Raw genomic sequence first — 14,405 nt, 5'->3', positions numbered from 1 at the left:
CAAAAAAAAAAAAAAAAAAAAAAAAAGGATGACTTCATAAATGCAAATGTTAGTAGGAATAACTGTACCTTTATTCTGTCATCAGGGAAGAAAAATATTTTATTTACCTTATTTCAGTGCCACTGTAATTTACTGTGGTCCACGCACAGCCCTTGAAAATACAACCAGGCCTCCCAGGGACCCCACACAGCACCAGTTTTCCCAAAGACCTGTGCAAGCCCACCCTCGTGATCCCTCTCATGGCCTTCAACTCCCCACTCTCTTCTTTCTGCCTCTCCAATTACTTGGCCTTTCACTCTGGATCCTAAACTTACTTTCGTTTAAGGACCTGATCACACTGACTTCTTCCTCTGGCTCCTCACTCAACTCAGCTTTGCAACCAATCTTGCACTGATTGAGGTATCACCTGCAGACATGCTTTCTCTACCAGCTGCCAGCCCTGAAACCCCTCACAAGCAAGGACCCTCTATCTCTCCACAGGAGAAGGAAGATTCAGATTCGTACAGGGTAAGAATGAACGAATGATGCTGAGAAAAAGCACAACAAAAATTACCATTTTTTATCAAATGAAATGTAGCCACTTACTAAATGAAATGATTTTCCTGGGAAATAAAATAACTTAAAAAAATAACCTCTCGTCTTTCTATCTCTTTTCTCCTTTCTTCCTCCCGTTGTCTCTCTAATTCCCTCTGCTTCTCCAAGCGTTTTTCTAATTCCAGTTGCTTCTTCCATTCTTGCTCTTGTAACTCTCTCTGTTTCCGTTCCCACTCTTCCTTTTCCTTCTGGGCTTTGCGCTCTGCCTCCCTCTGCTGCTGCTCCATCATGGCCTGGCGTCGCTTCTCCAGTTCCATGTTCCCCCGCTCATAGTTGGCTTTCCGCTTGTCCTCGAACGTAACTAGATAAGGTATATTGTAAGCATTCTTCAACATCAAGCCTAATGAACCTGTAATCTAGTTTCAACGTCCTCATGCCTCGTGATCACGTGACTGCTATTTCTCTGTGGATACTTCTCCGAAGGATAATTTTAACTCAAATGTAAATAGTAAAATATTTACTTTCTTCTAAGAATATTCATTTTTGGAAAACAAATCTCTAAGTTTGAGTCCATCCAAGAGAAAAATAATTTTACTATTCCTGCCAATGAAAATGCTTTTCAATTTTTTTCTCAGCATTTTCTTCAAGGATAACCAAAGTTGTATGGCTATATATTTGTTATATTTGGTATATGTCATTAACTTTTTAATATTTTAAAATACCTACACATGTACTTTTTCAACCAGTATTTAATCTTTTTTTAAAGCTCAAGATTTCATTACAAAGCTTGCTATAATGATTTTTCCAAAAGTGGGAGAAACACTTTAACTAGGACACCTAATACATACACTCTTGCCAAATATACACACCTGTCTCTTCCTCTCAGTTTTGACTATCTTAATTTTACTGATGGAGAAATCCATCCCATTCATCAAATAGTGTCTCATACAGCATATAAAATATTAAGAATTTTAAAATTCTAAACGTTCATTTATATTTCATGGTAAAATTTAAGAGAATTCACAATAAATATACAACTTGGACACTCGATGCTACCTGGTAATTTTTTCTGAGGTTCCTCTTCTTGTATTTTCTGATATGAAGGCAGAGTTCCATTAATGGAATCAATTTGCTTTCCTCCTCTAAGAAAAGCAAACAACAAATAAATTTAGCATCATGAGATCTGAGAATTTTTAGATCAGACTATATAGACTACCACTGACTAGAGCAATTTAATATTTAGAATGTAATTAAAGATATTTAAAATATAGTGTGGTCTATAGTTACACTGTACAGCAGTGTATGGATTATCAAGCCAGAGAGATGTGGATTCAAATCATGGTTCAGCCAATTGTTATTCTTGGGTAAATTTATTCTTAATCTCTTTACTCATCAGTTTCCTTATCTATGATGTGGTGAAAATACACACCTACTTCTAATATCTACTCTCTTCTCAGTGTAACTCATTAAATACCAAAATCAAATGGCAATGTAAATGTTCAATTTTCCACGAAACTAGAGCAGAGGCCTCAGGAAATCCCAAAGTAATAATCATGTCTGCCAAACATGATCGAAACAACACCCCTTCATCTACAGAGGCACTCACCTAAAAGACGGAGGGACAAGCTCCGGAGGTAAAGTCAGTGGCAATGGCTGTCCAGCTTTGGCCATATCAGTGAGGTGCATTGCAAGGATAAACTCCTCAGCTTTTAGCTGCCCATCACCATCAATGTCAGCCAGAGTCCTAAAGAAAATATGAAAATTCACAACTAAGAAAGTCTATTTAGAGTAAAATATTTTCAGAAGAGTTCAATTTTTTATTTTTAAAACAAGAATAATGACAGTAGAACAGCTGGGCTAACACATTTTAGTGAAAAGTAAATACACACGGAAAAGTGAGCTAATTTTTACCCTCAATTTTCATATCACAAAAGAGAGGGAAGAAACGTTGAAATGGAAAGGGAAATATTCCTTCTGAAAAGGTGGCTTGTCTTGGTACATGGTTAATTCACCCATCAAATCACATTTAGCTCCACATTAAAAATGAGATATTCTCTAATTCTCCATAGAAGGCATTATATAAAAGCAAACAAGTTTTACTTGTAAAATAATTAAATGCCAAATTCTTGAGGATAACATTTTACAAAGCAATTTTATTTGCTTACAGGTTTGCATTAATTTTCACATGGCCGCTTTTATGGAATGCTTCTGAGTCACAAACTTTTACAGAAACAGTATAACAGAAAATGTATAGTTAAAAATCATAATCAACGGGCAAACTCACCAAATAGTAGCTAGCTGAGTTTGAGAAAGGTTTGACTGAAGAAGGGCATTTCTAGCTTGAAAACCTGATTGTGTGAGAAAAAGCATAAAAAAATTCTTTAGCCTCTTAAAGTCATGCAAACTTAAATAGCTGTACCCTTGAAATAACACTGCTGCTACCCTGGGATAGCATGGGCTTTTACCATGCACCAGACACTGAGCATTCAGTAGTCATCAAAACAAACACATTCCCTGGACCAAGGAGTTTAAAGTCTACAGTTAGTAGAATCAAGTGCTCCCGTGTCCTTTCAGAAGATAATGGTACACACAAGTGACTGACACGATGGACTAAGCCAGCGACACAGAGTATTAGAGGCCAAGCTCTCAAAGCACAGCTTCCTTAAGCATTTTCAGATATTCTCTTATCTCTCTGATCATTCCTTCGTCTCTACTCTTCCTCTTCTAAATGACCTGTAAATGCTGGCATTCTTCACGATCTATCCTGGGCACTCTTTTCTCTCTGTGCATTCATATCCATTTCTATGACTTTAAGCAGCACCTAGAGGCTGAGGATTCCCAAATGTACATCCACAGCCCAAACCTCTCCTCTAAGTTTAGACTTCTATATCCAACTGAAAAATCAATGTATGTATTTTATAAGCATATCAAACCAAATACATATAAAACTACTCTTTCAATCCCCATCCAGGCCCCTCTTCCTAATCTTCACCCAAATCATTCTTCCTCAGTCCTCCCTTCTCTATGAATGGTATCACAATCCATCCAGTGGCTCAAGCCAGAAATCAAAAAGTCCCCCCTGAACCCTCCCTCTCCTGTACACCCATATCCAACATCAAGTCCTACAGTTCTACATCATTGCATGTCTAGGTCCTTCTCACCTGTGAAGTCGAAATCTAATGTCACCTTCTCAGAAAGGCCTTCTCTGTCCACCCTACCATTCAATACATTTCCTGCTTTTATCCTTTATATCTCATATCACAATTTGTAATGTAACATTTGCTTGTTTACCTGTTTGTTTATTTCCCTTATTATGCTAAGTTCTATGAAGACAAAAGCCTTGACTGTTTTATCCACTAACGTATACCCCATACCTAGTAAACAGATGCTTAACAAATATTTGCTAAAGTAATGAAGAAAATTGTAATCCAAAATTATCCTCTATCTAAGGTGTAATGGGGGCTTACTTATGTGATAGCAACTGATAATAACAATAGCTAACACTCACTGAATGCTTACTATGTATGGTAAACTGTTCAACTTCTTTTCTCTCCCTCAGTGTGAGAAAACAAAAATATGTCTCTGTAACAGGCTCCTAATCTTCAATGAATATATTCCAGAACAGACAATCCCTCTCTGCTTCAGTGGAGCGTTCACTCCTGGTGAGCTTGTCTGTGGCTTTCTGACCATGATGAAGCCTGAGGCTTCTCTAGGGAAGGTCACCTAGTCAATAAAGCAGGTGCTACACCTCCCACTCTCAGGTGCCTAAGCCACAAGTGCCAGAAGAGTCAGCCCTACCCTGCGTTAGCCTGAGTCAAGGACTCTCGAAACAACTCTGCACAGAAGAGATACAACTGCCAGCTCTTCCTCAGCGACAACTTGCACTACAAAGCCAGCACCGATGCCGTTAAACCCACTGCTTCACTGAGCTTTGAACACAGAGATCTGGATAACCAAAGCTACATATTCTATATGGAACAACCTCAAATATACCACACATTATAACAAGCAATCAAATGTTTATATAATTTTAAAATCTTTTCCATTCTTTTTTCTATCTGGCCATTTAACAGAAATCACATAAAGGAAACACACTGGAAATAGCTCACAGCCTCACTCAATTAATACTTCTCAATAGATTTCATATAAAAAGTAAGATTTGAGGAGGTTTTTATGTTAAAAAGAGGATTCTTCCAATAAAGAAATGGCAGGCTATTTCAAACCAAGAAAGGTTCTATAACTAAAGTTTCAGCTCTTGGACAAAGATAACAAAGCAGACCCCTCGCACTAGGCAACAGAGCAAACAACAGGAGGAAGGGAAGGAATGCAATGGTTAAAAGTGCACTGGCGGAAGGCTTAAATGTGTGCAGGCCATGTGAGTAATACAGAGGCCAAAGAGAGGCAGCAGAGGAAGCTGCACTAAGGAAGCTCACTCGAGCATGCACACTACTGGTTCGCCAATACTTTGGATATCCTATTTCCTGCGCCTAAAATGCTAGTCCCCCGACTCTCTACCAGGCAGTCTATTTATCCTCTAAGATCCAGCTCAAATGTCACCTCTCCTGTGAAACGCTCTCTTACAACCTCAGCATTAGTCACTTTCTCATCCATATTAATCACAGCACTTTTAAACCACTGTTCACTGAGATTATGTGACCTATACTATGGGCTCTTTAAAGACATGGGCCATGTCTTCTTGTCTGCATTCCAGTGTCATACTGAGTTCCCAGAAGATATGTGACTCAGGAAATATTTGAGTCAATGAATCAATCTAAATAAATCATGACTGAGGGTTTATGGGGAAGAGAGGAGGAAGAACAAAAGGGAAAAATTAGACCACTAACTGCTACATTCACTGAACAAAGCATACCACATAAGTCTAGGTTAGCCCTGTCCTCATATACGTGGGGCTCATGCTCAGTTTCAAGACACCAGAGACAACTTCTTCTTTCAAAGAAAATCAATCCTTCCCTTAACTACCGATATACAGCTTTACTCTTGTAAGTCTAATAACATTTTCTGAAAACACGATACACACCCTTCATGCAATGTGTCACATACAAATAAAGTAACATTAAGGGAACATTTCCTCACAGTTGGCTCCCCACTGCCCTTCGTACTGCAACACAAACCCACTTTTGTTTATACTCTATGTTTGCAGTACCTACACAAAGGGTACTAATTTTAGGTGTACTGATCAGTGGATTTTTACATGAGTATGCACACATGCAACTAACACCCACCTCAAGATACAGAATGTTTCCAGCACCCCAGAAGGTTCTAACATGGTCCCTTGTCCAACAGAGTAACTACACTATTCTGATTTTTATCACCATCAATTCAGCTTCCTGTTCTTCAACTTCATATAAATGGATTAAATATTATGGATCTTTTGTGCCAGACTTCTTTGACTCATGCAACATCTGTGAAATGATCCAAGTTGTTGCATGTATCAGCAGTTCATTCATTTTTATTGCTGCAAGGTATTCTGCTAAAGAAATACACCCTAATTTATTTATCCATTCTCCTGTTGATGGACATTTAGGCTACTTATTTTTTGGATGTTGTGAATAAAGCTGCCATGAACACTTCTGTACATGTCTTTTTAGTCCACTTCTGTTAATCTGAAAAAAGAAACTTCTTCAATGCAAAATGTAGAGCCCAAAGAAGTTCATTTTTTCAAATATGAGAATTGTCTGACTTTATGTTAATGTTAAATACTATAGTTTGAATATAATTTCACAGAATCTAAGATGCCATTGATTATAAGACACCCCATTATTTTAAGTAACACTAAGAAGGAAAAATCACTGCCAAAAAAAAACAAAACATGACACAATGCTAAGATACCACTGATGATAATACACATCCCAATTTCAGAGATGTTAAAATTCCAAAAAAAAAAAAAAAGATTACTTAAAAATATAGTATAGTTCCACATAATTTAACAAAGTTACAGAAATTTATAGTTCTTATATAATATTTGATACATATATAGTATAGTTGTAAGTTATGAAGTATACTAATAAAAGTCACCCATTAACCTACTATACAACTTAAGAACTAGATCATTACTAAATTCTTTGAAGCTATCTGTGTTCCCTGATTTTATCTCCATGCCTCCCCCAGAAAAGGCAACTACTATACTGAATTTTTTGTGTATAATTCTCGTTTTTTTTAAAGATTTTACCACATAGATATGTATCTTTAAAGAAAGTATTGCATATTGCGTATTAGCTTTTCCAATCAATTCCAAAAGTTTTATTGCTCCCTTGCCCCAATGCACAACTAGAGACCCCATACTCCTATTTCATATACTGCTTTTCATCCTCCAAACATGTTGTGTACTTTTTGCTCTTAGGATTTCTTCCTTGTCACCCTCAAATGCCCTCACCTTCAATCTCTATCTGAATCCTAACTTTTTTCTTTTATGATAGGGCTTCAATGCTCCCTTCCTATAAGATGTTTTATCTTATTTCTTCAGTATTAATATCTCCTATTCTATGTTCCCTAGCACTTTAAAGCTCTATTATTTTTAAACACTCATTTTACTTTGTCTAAACTATAATTTGTTGTTAAGTGAAGAGAGAGGCAAAAGTTAGAAGATGGGAATTCTACTTGCCTATTACCCTCTGTTTATGTCCCCCTTCACTATCCTCAATTAGTGAAGTTTGGATGTTTGTTCCAGCATGGACTCAAATGTTCTATGGGGATCTCAGGTCAGGTTTTATGGCTACATTTGGGTTGGAGCTTTAAAGGGGAACAATGCTCACATGAGGTGTTTGGAAGGACAAGCAGAGAAAGAACCAATGAGGAAGGAGACTCTCAGGGAAACTGAGCTGAAGCTTAGTGCCATACTCTCTTATCACATGAAGTTCTCCATTCACTGCACTGGAGGATGAGGTTTGACCTTCTCAAGGGAGAGATCTTCTTTCCAAAAAGCTGGGTGTGCTCAACTTGATTATAAGAACTTTGAACGCTTACACAACTTAAACATTATTTGTATTTATCAAATGCCTGCTAAATTTTTTGGATGTTAAAATTTTAAATGAGCTACAAAATACAACTTCAAATAAAATTTCTTTAATAGAGGTCCATATAAAATCATAACTCTCTCACACTCTTAAGCACCGTATGCCGCTTACCTGAGAGGTATCCACTCATGCTTTTGTCAAGACTATTAAATTTTTGCCGATATTTTAATCTTGAAGGCTGAGGAACTGCCCACTCTGAGGTCCCAGTCTTGGGTGAGTTCCCTGAGAGGGAAGCAGTTGAGGAAGTTGAGCTGTAACAAAATTTATTTAAAATTTTTGTTACTAAATAAAATACGTTTAGTTAAGTCAGAGACAATAAGAATCATACCTTCTATAATATAACAGTAATTACTTTTATACTTGATACTGAAAAAATTTAATCAATTATCCTTATTCTTAGGAAAGCAAATACCATATGAAGTACAGAACTACCATATACCAAGAACCTACTATGTGCCAGGCCCCACATTGTGCTAGGGTTTTTACAAATATTATTTCTAATCCTCATGACAAACTTAAAAAGTATTACTGTCTCCATCCTTTAGATGGACAAACTATGGCTCAGTGATGTTGAGAAAAACAAGGTCACACAATCAGTGAGTGTTTAAACAAGGATGCAGACATTGTTCTTCTGGGTCATTGCTTTAAAGAGTATTATTGTGATTTATACGAGTGGTGATGAATGAACATTGATGCTTTTGTGCTTTCTGAAATTTTAAAGATACTCAATCAGCAGCTTTTGCTCGAGAAATAATAATGTACAATGATTATGAGATGTTTTGAGAAATATTTTTGAAAGAAAAATGTAGCTTTGTGCAAAAAATTGATTAAAAATACAGAATATTTTTAGTTTACATAAGATATATTTTTCAAAAGTAAAACACCACAGTTAATAATTCTTAAATAAAATTATTTTATGTGAATTACAAATAGTAAATTTACCAAGTGTTTACATTTGGCCACTATAAAGTAAAACCTGGATAAGCTCAGAGCTTTAAAAAAAAAAAAGTCATTTGTTAAATACTCCTTATTGAAAGCCTAAAAAGTTGGAAGTTTTAAGTATTCATACCTACTGGATCCTAAATCAATCAGAGACTGGGCTTTCTGTATACTAGCACCACCAAATCCTCCCATCATCAGACTGTAAGACGACGTATGAGGCAATGCTAAAAAAAATGAAAAAAGAAAAAGGTTCATACCAAACAATTTCACAAAGTATGAAGGAAATCTATCTATTGCGATGCAAATATAACAGTTTCTTCATAATAAAATACCGAGTCATCAGAAACAAAGCACTTACTTGAAGAAGAATAAGGAATGGATAAAGGCTGAATGAGACTGGCGGTTCCATTTGGTAATGATGAAGTGCTAACAGAAGGCACTAGGGGAGCAGGCATCATTAGGGGAGGACGGGTGGTCCCTGAAGTCGCAGAGGACAAGGGAGTTGCTATGTGTGCGACCGGAGGCAATGACTGAGGAAGGGACAGATTGGGCATGCTTCCCATTCCTAAGGACAAAACAGAACACATTCCCCAGTGCTGCTAAACCAATTATAAAACACATGACAGAAAACAAGTTCACAGTACAGTGAGCAACTGCTATGTTACAGAAACACTGCTGGCAAACTAGTTTTAAAAAGTTCACTAAAGCAGCTTGGACCCAGTACAGTGCAGGAGGTAAGCTACTGCTTTTAATATCAATATTCTGACCTGTGTGAACTAAGCGAATGCCTACTAAGGAGTTAAAAATTCTCTTCTAGTATCATGAATAAAACTAAAGAGCCTTTTCCAACTAAATATTAGTATCCTCAATGAGAGAATGTATTACCTGATCAAATGTGGGGTTTTGTGTAGGGATAATAAATACAGTGCTGTTGAGTTAACACACACACACACACACACACACACTCACTCACTCCCCAAACTCTCCCCTCCCCTGTAAAGGATGTTCTAAATACTGCATACTTTAAGAGAACCATTTATGCACACACACTATGTGCAAGAAGAAAGCATGCCACACGTTTCACTTTTCTTATACGTAACACAATACATATGGATTCAAGGACAATTCTTTAAAAGGAACAAAGTGATGACTCATTTGTTTACTAACTGCAGAATATGAAGTACACTATATAAATATGGTTACACAAGGATTTGATATTATCTCTAGAATTCACTGCAATAGTGAAAGAATTTAGTATTTTAAGGTCTAACATCTAGAGTGGAAGAACATGTTTCTGATACATAGAGATATCTAATTGAATGTTCCGTTCCAATGAGTGCTTCTCACAAATAATAGGAAAATGGCTAATCAAAATTAATGGAAAACTAGTTACCTCTGATGAATATGCAAGTTAAATAGCACGAAGTCTCCAACTTTTAGCCCTAAATTTAGCTGGCTAATTAACCTTTAAAGAAATGTCTACTATGTATAACTTTAAATTACCCCCCAAATGAAACCATTTCGAGTTTAAATTGTTCACAGTTTTGTTATGCATACAGAGTATAGAGGAAACTAATTAAGAATAGTATTTAGGCTCAGCTATAACTAGCAGGATCATATAATTTATCATCCAACTGGGAATTATGAAAGGGAACACTAACCAGACTAGATGCCAGGACAACAGGCATAATCACAACTGTCCCTGGAAAACTGGGACACATGGACTCCCTAGCTATGACAGCGAACTTAACATTTCTAGTCTCAGACATGAAAGTTAACTTGGAGTCTGGGGACTGTCATTTTATGCCAACAAATCCTTTTCTGATTCTCAAATATTATGCCTAGGAATCAAGTTTAACTATCAAATGCATCTAATTAAATTAATAAACACATACCAAAACGAGCAGAAATTAATGGAGAGAACATAGGAGGTTGTTTCATAATAGGGGGAAGAACCACGGGCAACTGTTGGCCTTGAAGCTTTAGTTTGATGAGTTTCATAGCTATGGAGAACTCTTGCTGATCCATCTTCCCATCCTTGTTCAGGTCTGACAAAGCCCTAAAAGGACAATGAGGGCGGTAGATTTGTTTTGTTTTGATGTATTGAGCTCCCCTGATTTTAAGAGCTCAAAGTCACTCTTTTATTCAGGATGGAACAGGGCCCTCCTCACAGAACCTGACAGCAGATCAAACTAATGCATCTGCTACTTAGTTTGGAGGGTGACATATTGTTATTCAGGGTCAACATTACTTTTGAGGAGGATGATAAAATGGAAACAATGACATAGCATTTACATGTAGATCATCACTTAATTAAATATGTGTATGTGTATAACAAAAAGCTGAAACCTGTACATTAATATACACTGACCAAAGATAGTATCTAATAAAATACTATCAGTCTATATAGTATCTAGATACCTTTGGGATGAATTCCACCAGTGCAGATGGAAAGAAATTATACAAGAGTATAACCACTGTAAACAATTTATTCATTTGTTCAAGTATTTACTGAATGCTTGCTATGTGCCTGGCACTCTGCCAGGCATGGGGATATTCTGAATGGAAAGAAGGATGGAGTAGGGGTTGATGTTTATTGTAAATACATTAAAAACCCAAAACCTTAGATATTATAAAGAACAATTTCTTTAAGGTAGGAATAAGGGAAGGGAGGGCTAATTTTGGGTTTATAGATGATGAAATAAATGAAACAACTACAAAATAACAGAATGAAGATCAAGACTCTTGCCAAATTGTAAAGAAGTGTTTTTTTAAATAGAAGAACACTTAGAAATTTCCTTTCCTTAGAAATTCTAAGGAAATTAGAAATTTATCCTATAGAACAAAACCCCAATTGACTTTTAGTCATTTACTCAATAAAATTTATTTTCTAAAAAGCTGAAGAAATACTCTTATTTTAATTTTTTGCGGTACGTGGGCCTCTCACTGTTGTGGCCTCTCCTTCTGCGGAGCACAGGCTCCGGACGTGCAGGCTCTGCAGCCATGGCTCACAGGCCCAGCCGCTCTGCGGCATGTGGGATCTTCCCGGACTGGGGCACGATCCTGTGTCCCCTGCATTGGCAGGCGGACCCTCAACCACTGCGCCACCAGGGAAGCCCAGAAATACTCTTATTAACAACAGACTACAAGTAAAAACAACTTTATGTTAACACTAAGTATTAAAAACAGAACAAAGTCAGACTACCAGAAAGTTAAGCTCATCTACAAAAGAAAACATTTTACCATATTTCAGCTAAAACAGGAGCTGGCAGGCCTGACTGTAAGAAAAAGGTACGTGCTTGATCACCTGAAGACAATAAAAAAAAATCAAACAGCGTATTAGTAAATGGAATTACTTTGATGCCTCTGAATAATAATAATGGCCAATAACAACAATGTTATTGATTTATTTTAATTACAATTATTATTTTTTATAAATTGACTGTTGATTGATTGATTAGCTGCACTGGTCTTCTTTGCTGCACGTGGGCTTTCTGTAGTTGCAGCAAGCGGGGGCTACTCTTCTTTGTGGCGCGTGGGCTTCTCATTGCGGTGGCTTCTCTTACTGCGGAGCACGGGCTCTAGGCGTGCGGGCTTCAGTAACTGTGGCACACAGGCTCAGAAACTGTGGCTCGCGGGCTCTAGAGTGGAGGCTCAGTAGTTGTGATGCCCGGGCTTAGCTGCTCCGTGGCATGGGGGATCTTCCCAGACCAGGGCTCGAACCCGTGTCCCCTGCATTGGCAGGAGGATTCTTAACCACTGCGCCACCAAGGAAGTCCCTAATTACAATTATTAAAGAAAAATTATTTATATTACTTTAATAAGACTTAGAGGTTTTAAAACAAAAATGTCACAACTGAAGTTATATATGCATTAATCAGTGATGAAAGATTACATTATTCATCTTAGTTTTTCCTCATAAGTAGGGTCTTATTTGATAATACACCTATCTAATAAAATTTATAGTTAAAAACACTATTCCCTAGAAGAGCTCTAATTAAAAAAAATACAAGGTCTGGGAAAGACACTCCTCATGGGTGTCTGATATGTACTGCTGTGTATGCCAAGAACGTAAGATCCTAACTGCTCTTTACCTGGATCATGTCTCAGAATTGGGTTTGCAGTGAGCTGTCTTGAAGGATGAGGTAATGTTTCCCTCTGGGACAAAGAATAAGCTTGCTTTCTGCTTGCTGAAAAATGGTGCGTTCCCTGAAGCCCAGTGTTCCTCTTCTATAACACAACCACCACATGTGCAGCATCCTTCTGGCCCCTCTGCCTGGCCCCTATGTGACTCAGGGGACGAGGGAAATGGACAGAAATATGCCGGTGCTCATGCTACCAGCTGTGCCATTAGAAAGAGTGTCCTTGGTCTCTGACTCAGGAATTCTGGGTCTTCTGCCAGCATCCATGAGACAGTAACAGACCAAATTATTTACCTTGTAAGTAGGGTAATCAAATCCCAACCCGGATACCAGGTAAGGTAGTTTTTATTACTGCAGTGCAAATAACATTAAACTATAATGTTTAAGAGGATGGACTCCAAAGTCAGACTGAAAGGTTTCCAAGCCCAGATCACCACCAACCATCTCTTGGCAAGTTACAGAACACCTCAAAGTCTCAGTTCTATCATCTTTAAATACAGACAACGACAGGGCAACGTCACCGGCTTGTTGTGAAGGTTAAAGGAGATAGTGCATTTAGTATAGTACCTGAAATACAGTACAGATTTGTTAAATATTAGCCATTATATTTACTACTACTGTAAATAAAGCCCTAAGGTGCTTTAGCATAGAAAAGAAAGTTTCACTTATAGAAAAAAATTTGAAAGACACACCTAAATTAATCCTCTTTTGGTTCTGGGGGACTTCTTGCAAAACAAGGGCTATAGCATCAACAATCAATGCTTATAAAGCCTCCCAAAGACAGAGGGCTAAATGTTAGGAAAACAGATTCCAGAAAAAAAAATTCTAGATTATTTTCAAGAAAACTGATCTGATATATATATTTCTACTAGGTTTTAGTAATACTGATCATTATACTAGTAACTGGCACAACATATTAAGAACACATTAATAAATTTGCTTAGGGAAAAAAGTCTCAACTACCTTGAGAAATAAATGGAAAACTTTCTAGATATAAGGTTAAAATGTGAAACTGGACAATTAAAGTTTAGGATCAGGAAAAGATCTTCTATTATGCCAAATCCAAAGACAACAAATTAAGATGGTTCCGGGTAAAATAAGAAAGTCACATTTTAAAAAAATTCTAGAATTCTGATTGATATGAATTTTATCATTAAATAATACAAATTGATGGCAGTCAAATTAAAACTAATTATAAGATACTACATGAAAAGGAGCATAATTTACAAATAAAATATAAACACAAACCTGTTATGTAACCTCCTGAGGGTTTGAGGTTATCAAACTGCTTGTCATGCTTAGTCCGTTCTTCAGAGGTAATAGCCCACATGTTTGGCCCTCCTAAAACATAAATGAAAGAAAAAGATTTTATAATGTATACGCGAGAATACTTAAATACAATTCCAAAATGTAAACAAGAATCACAAATATCCATTTAATGACAGTACTTAATACTGAAGTGACACAAAGAGGAAAGCTCTATCATAACCATACATAGCATGGCCCTAACGCTTTTCACTCACTCACCCAGTTAACATCTACTTGAACAATTACTGTGTACGACTCACTGGAAGTGGGCAACAAGCTAAATACTGGAAATGAAAAGATGAGTAAAGTATTATTCCCATCCTCAAGGAACTCTTACTCTAGAAGATGACCACCAGCATTTACAATGTTAACCTGTGAAGCGTCCTAAGCAGAAATACATACAAAAAGCTGTGCTAGGGCTTCCCTGGTGGCGCAGTGGTTGAGA

General features: G+C 37.0%; 1 protein-coding gene across 6 annotated transcripts in view; it reads right to left on the bottom strand.

Annotated features, from left to right (window-relative positions):
* ITSN2 (intersectin 2) overlaps positions 1 to 14,405 on the bottom strand; it is a 160,217-nt gene that overhangs the window by 99,150 nt on the left and 46,662 nt on the right. For 5 of the 6 annotated variants that reach the window (XR_003794872.1, XM_029231744.1, XM_029231742.1 and 2 more), the window contains 10 exons: positions 13,901 to 13,993; positions 11,754 to 11,817; positions 10,406 to 10,569; positions 8,869 to 9,075; positions 8,638 to 8,734; positions 7,680 to 7,819; positions 2,819 to 2,882; positions 2,141 to 2,278; positions 1,591 to 1,676; positions 633 to 895 (listed from right to left, as the gene is read on the bottom strand). Coding sequence is in view for 5 of the 6 variants with exons in the window: in XM_029231744.1 (XP_029087577.1) it covers positions 633 to 895; positions 1,591 to 1,676; positions 2,141 to 2,278; positions 2,819 to 2,882; positions 7,680 to 7,819; positions 8,638 to 8,734; positions 8,869 to 9,075; positions 10,406 to 10,569; positions 11,754 to 11,817; positions 13,901 to 13,993 (1,316 nt within the window). In the remaining variant the exon portion in view is untranslated. Of the gene's footprint in view, positions 1 to 632; positions 896 to 1,590; positions 1,677 to 2,140; positions 2,279 to 2,818; positions 2,883 to 7,679; positions 7,820 to 8,637; positions 8,735 to 8,868; positions 9,076 to 10,405; positions 10,570 to 11,753; positions 11,818 to 12,604; positions 13,474 to 13,900; positions 13,994 to 14,405 lie in introns of those variants that run through there. The other variant, XM_029231745.1, reaches the window with a different exon arrangement.

This window comes from Monodon monoceros, unplaced genomic scaffold (genome assembly GCF_005190385.1).
Source record: "Monodon monoceros isolate NGI ecotype Baffin Bay Population unplaced genomic scaffold, NGI_Narwhal_1 Super_Scaffold_19, whole genome shotgun sequence".
Taxonomy (NCBI): domain Eukaryota; kingdom Metazoa; phylum Chordata; class Mammalia; order Artiodactyla; family Monodontidae; genus Monodon; species Monodon monoceros.
The sequence above is the reverse complement of the archived record's forward strand: the minus strand, read 5'-3'. Positions and strand labels throughout refer to the sequence as shown.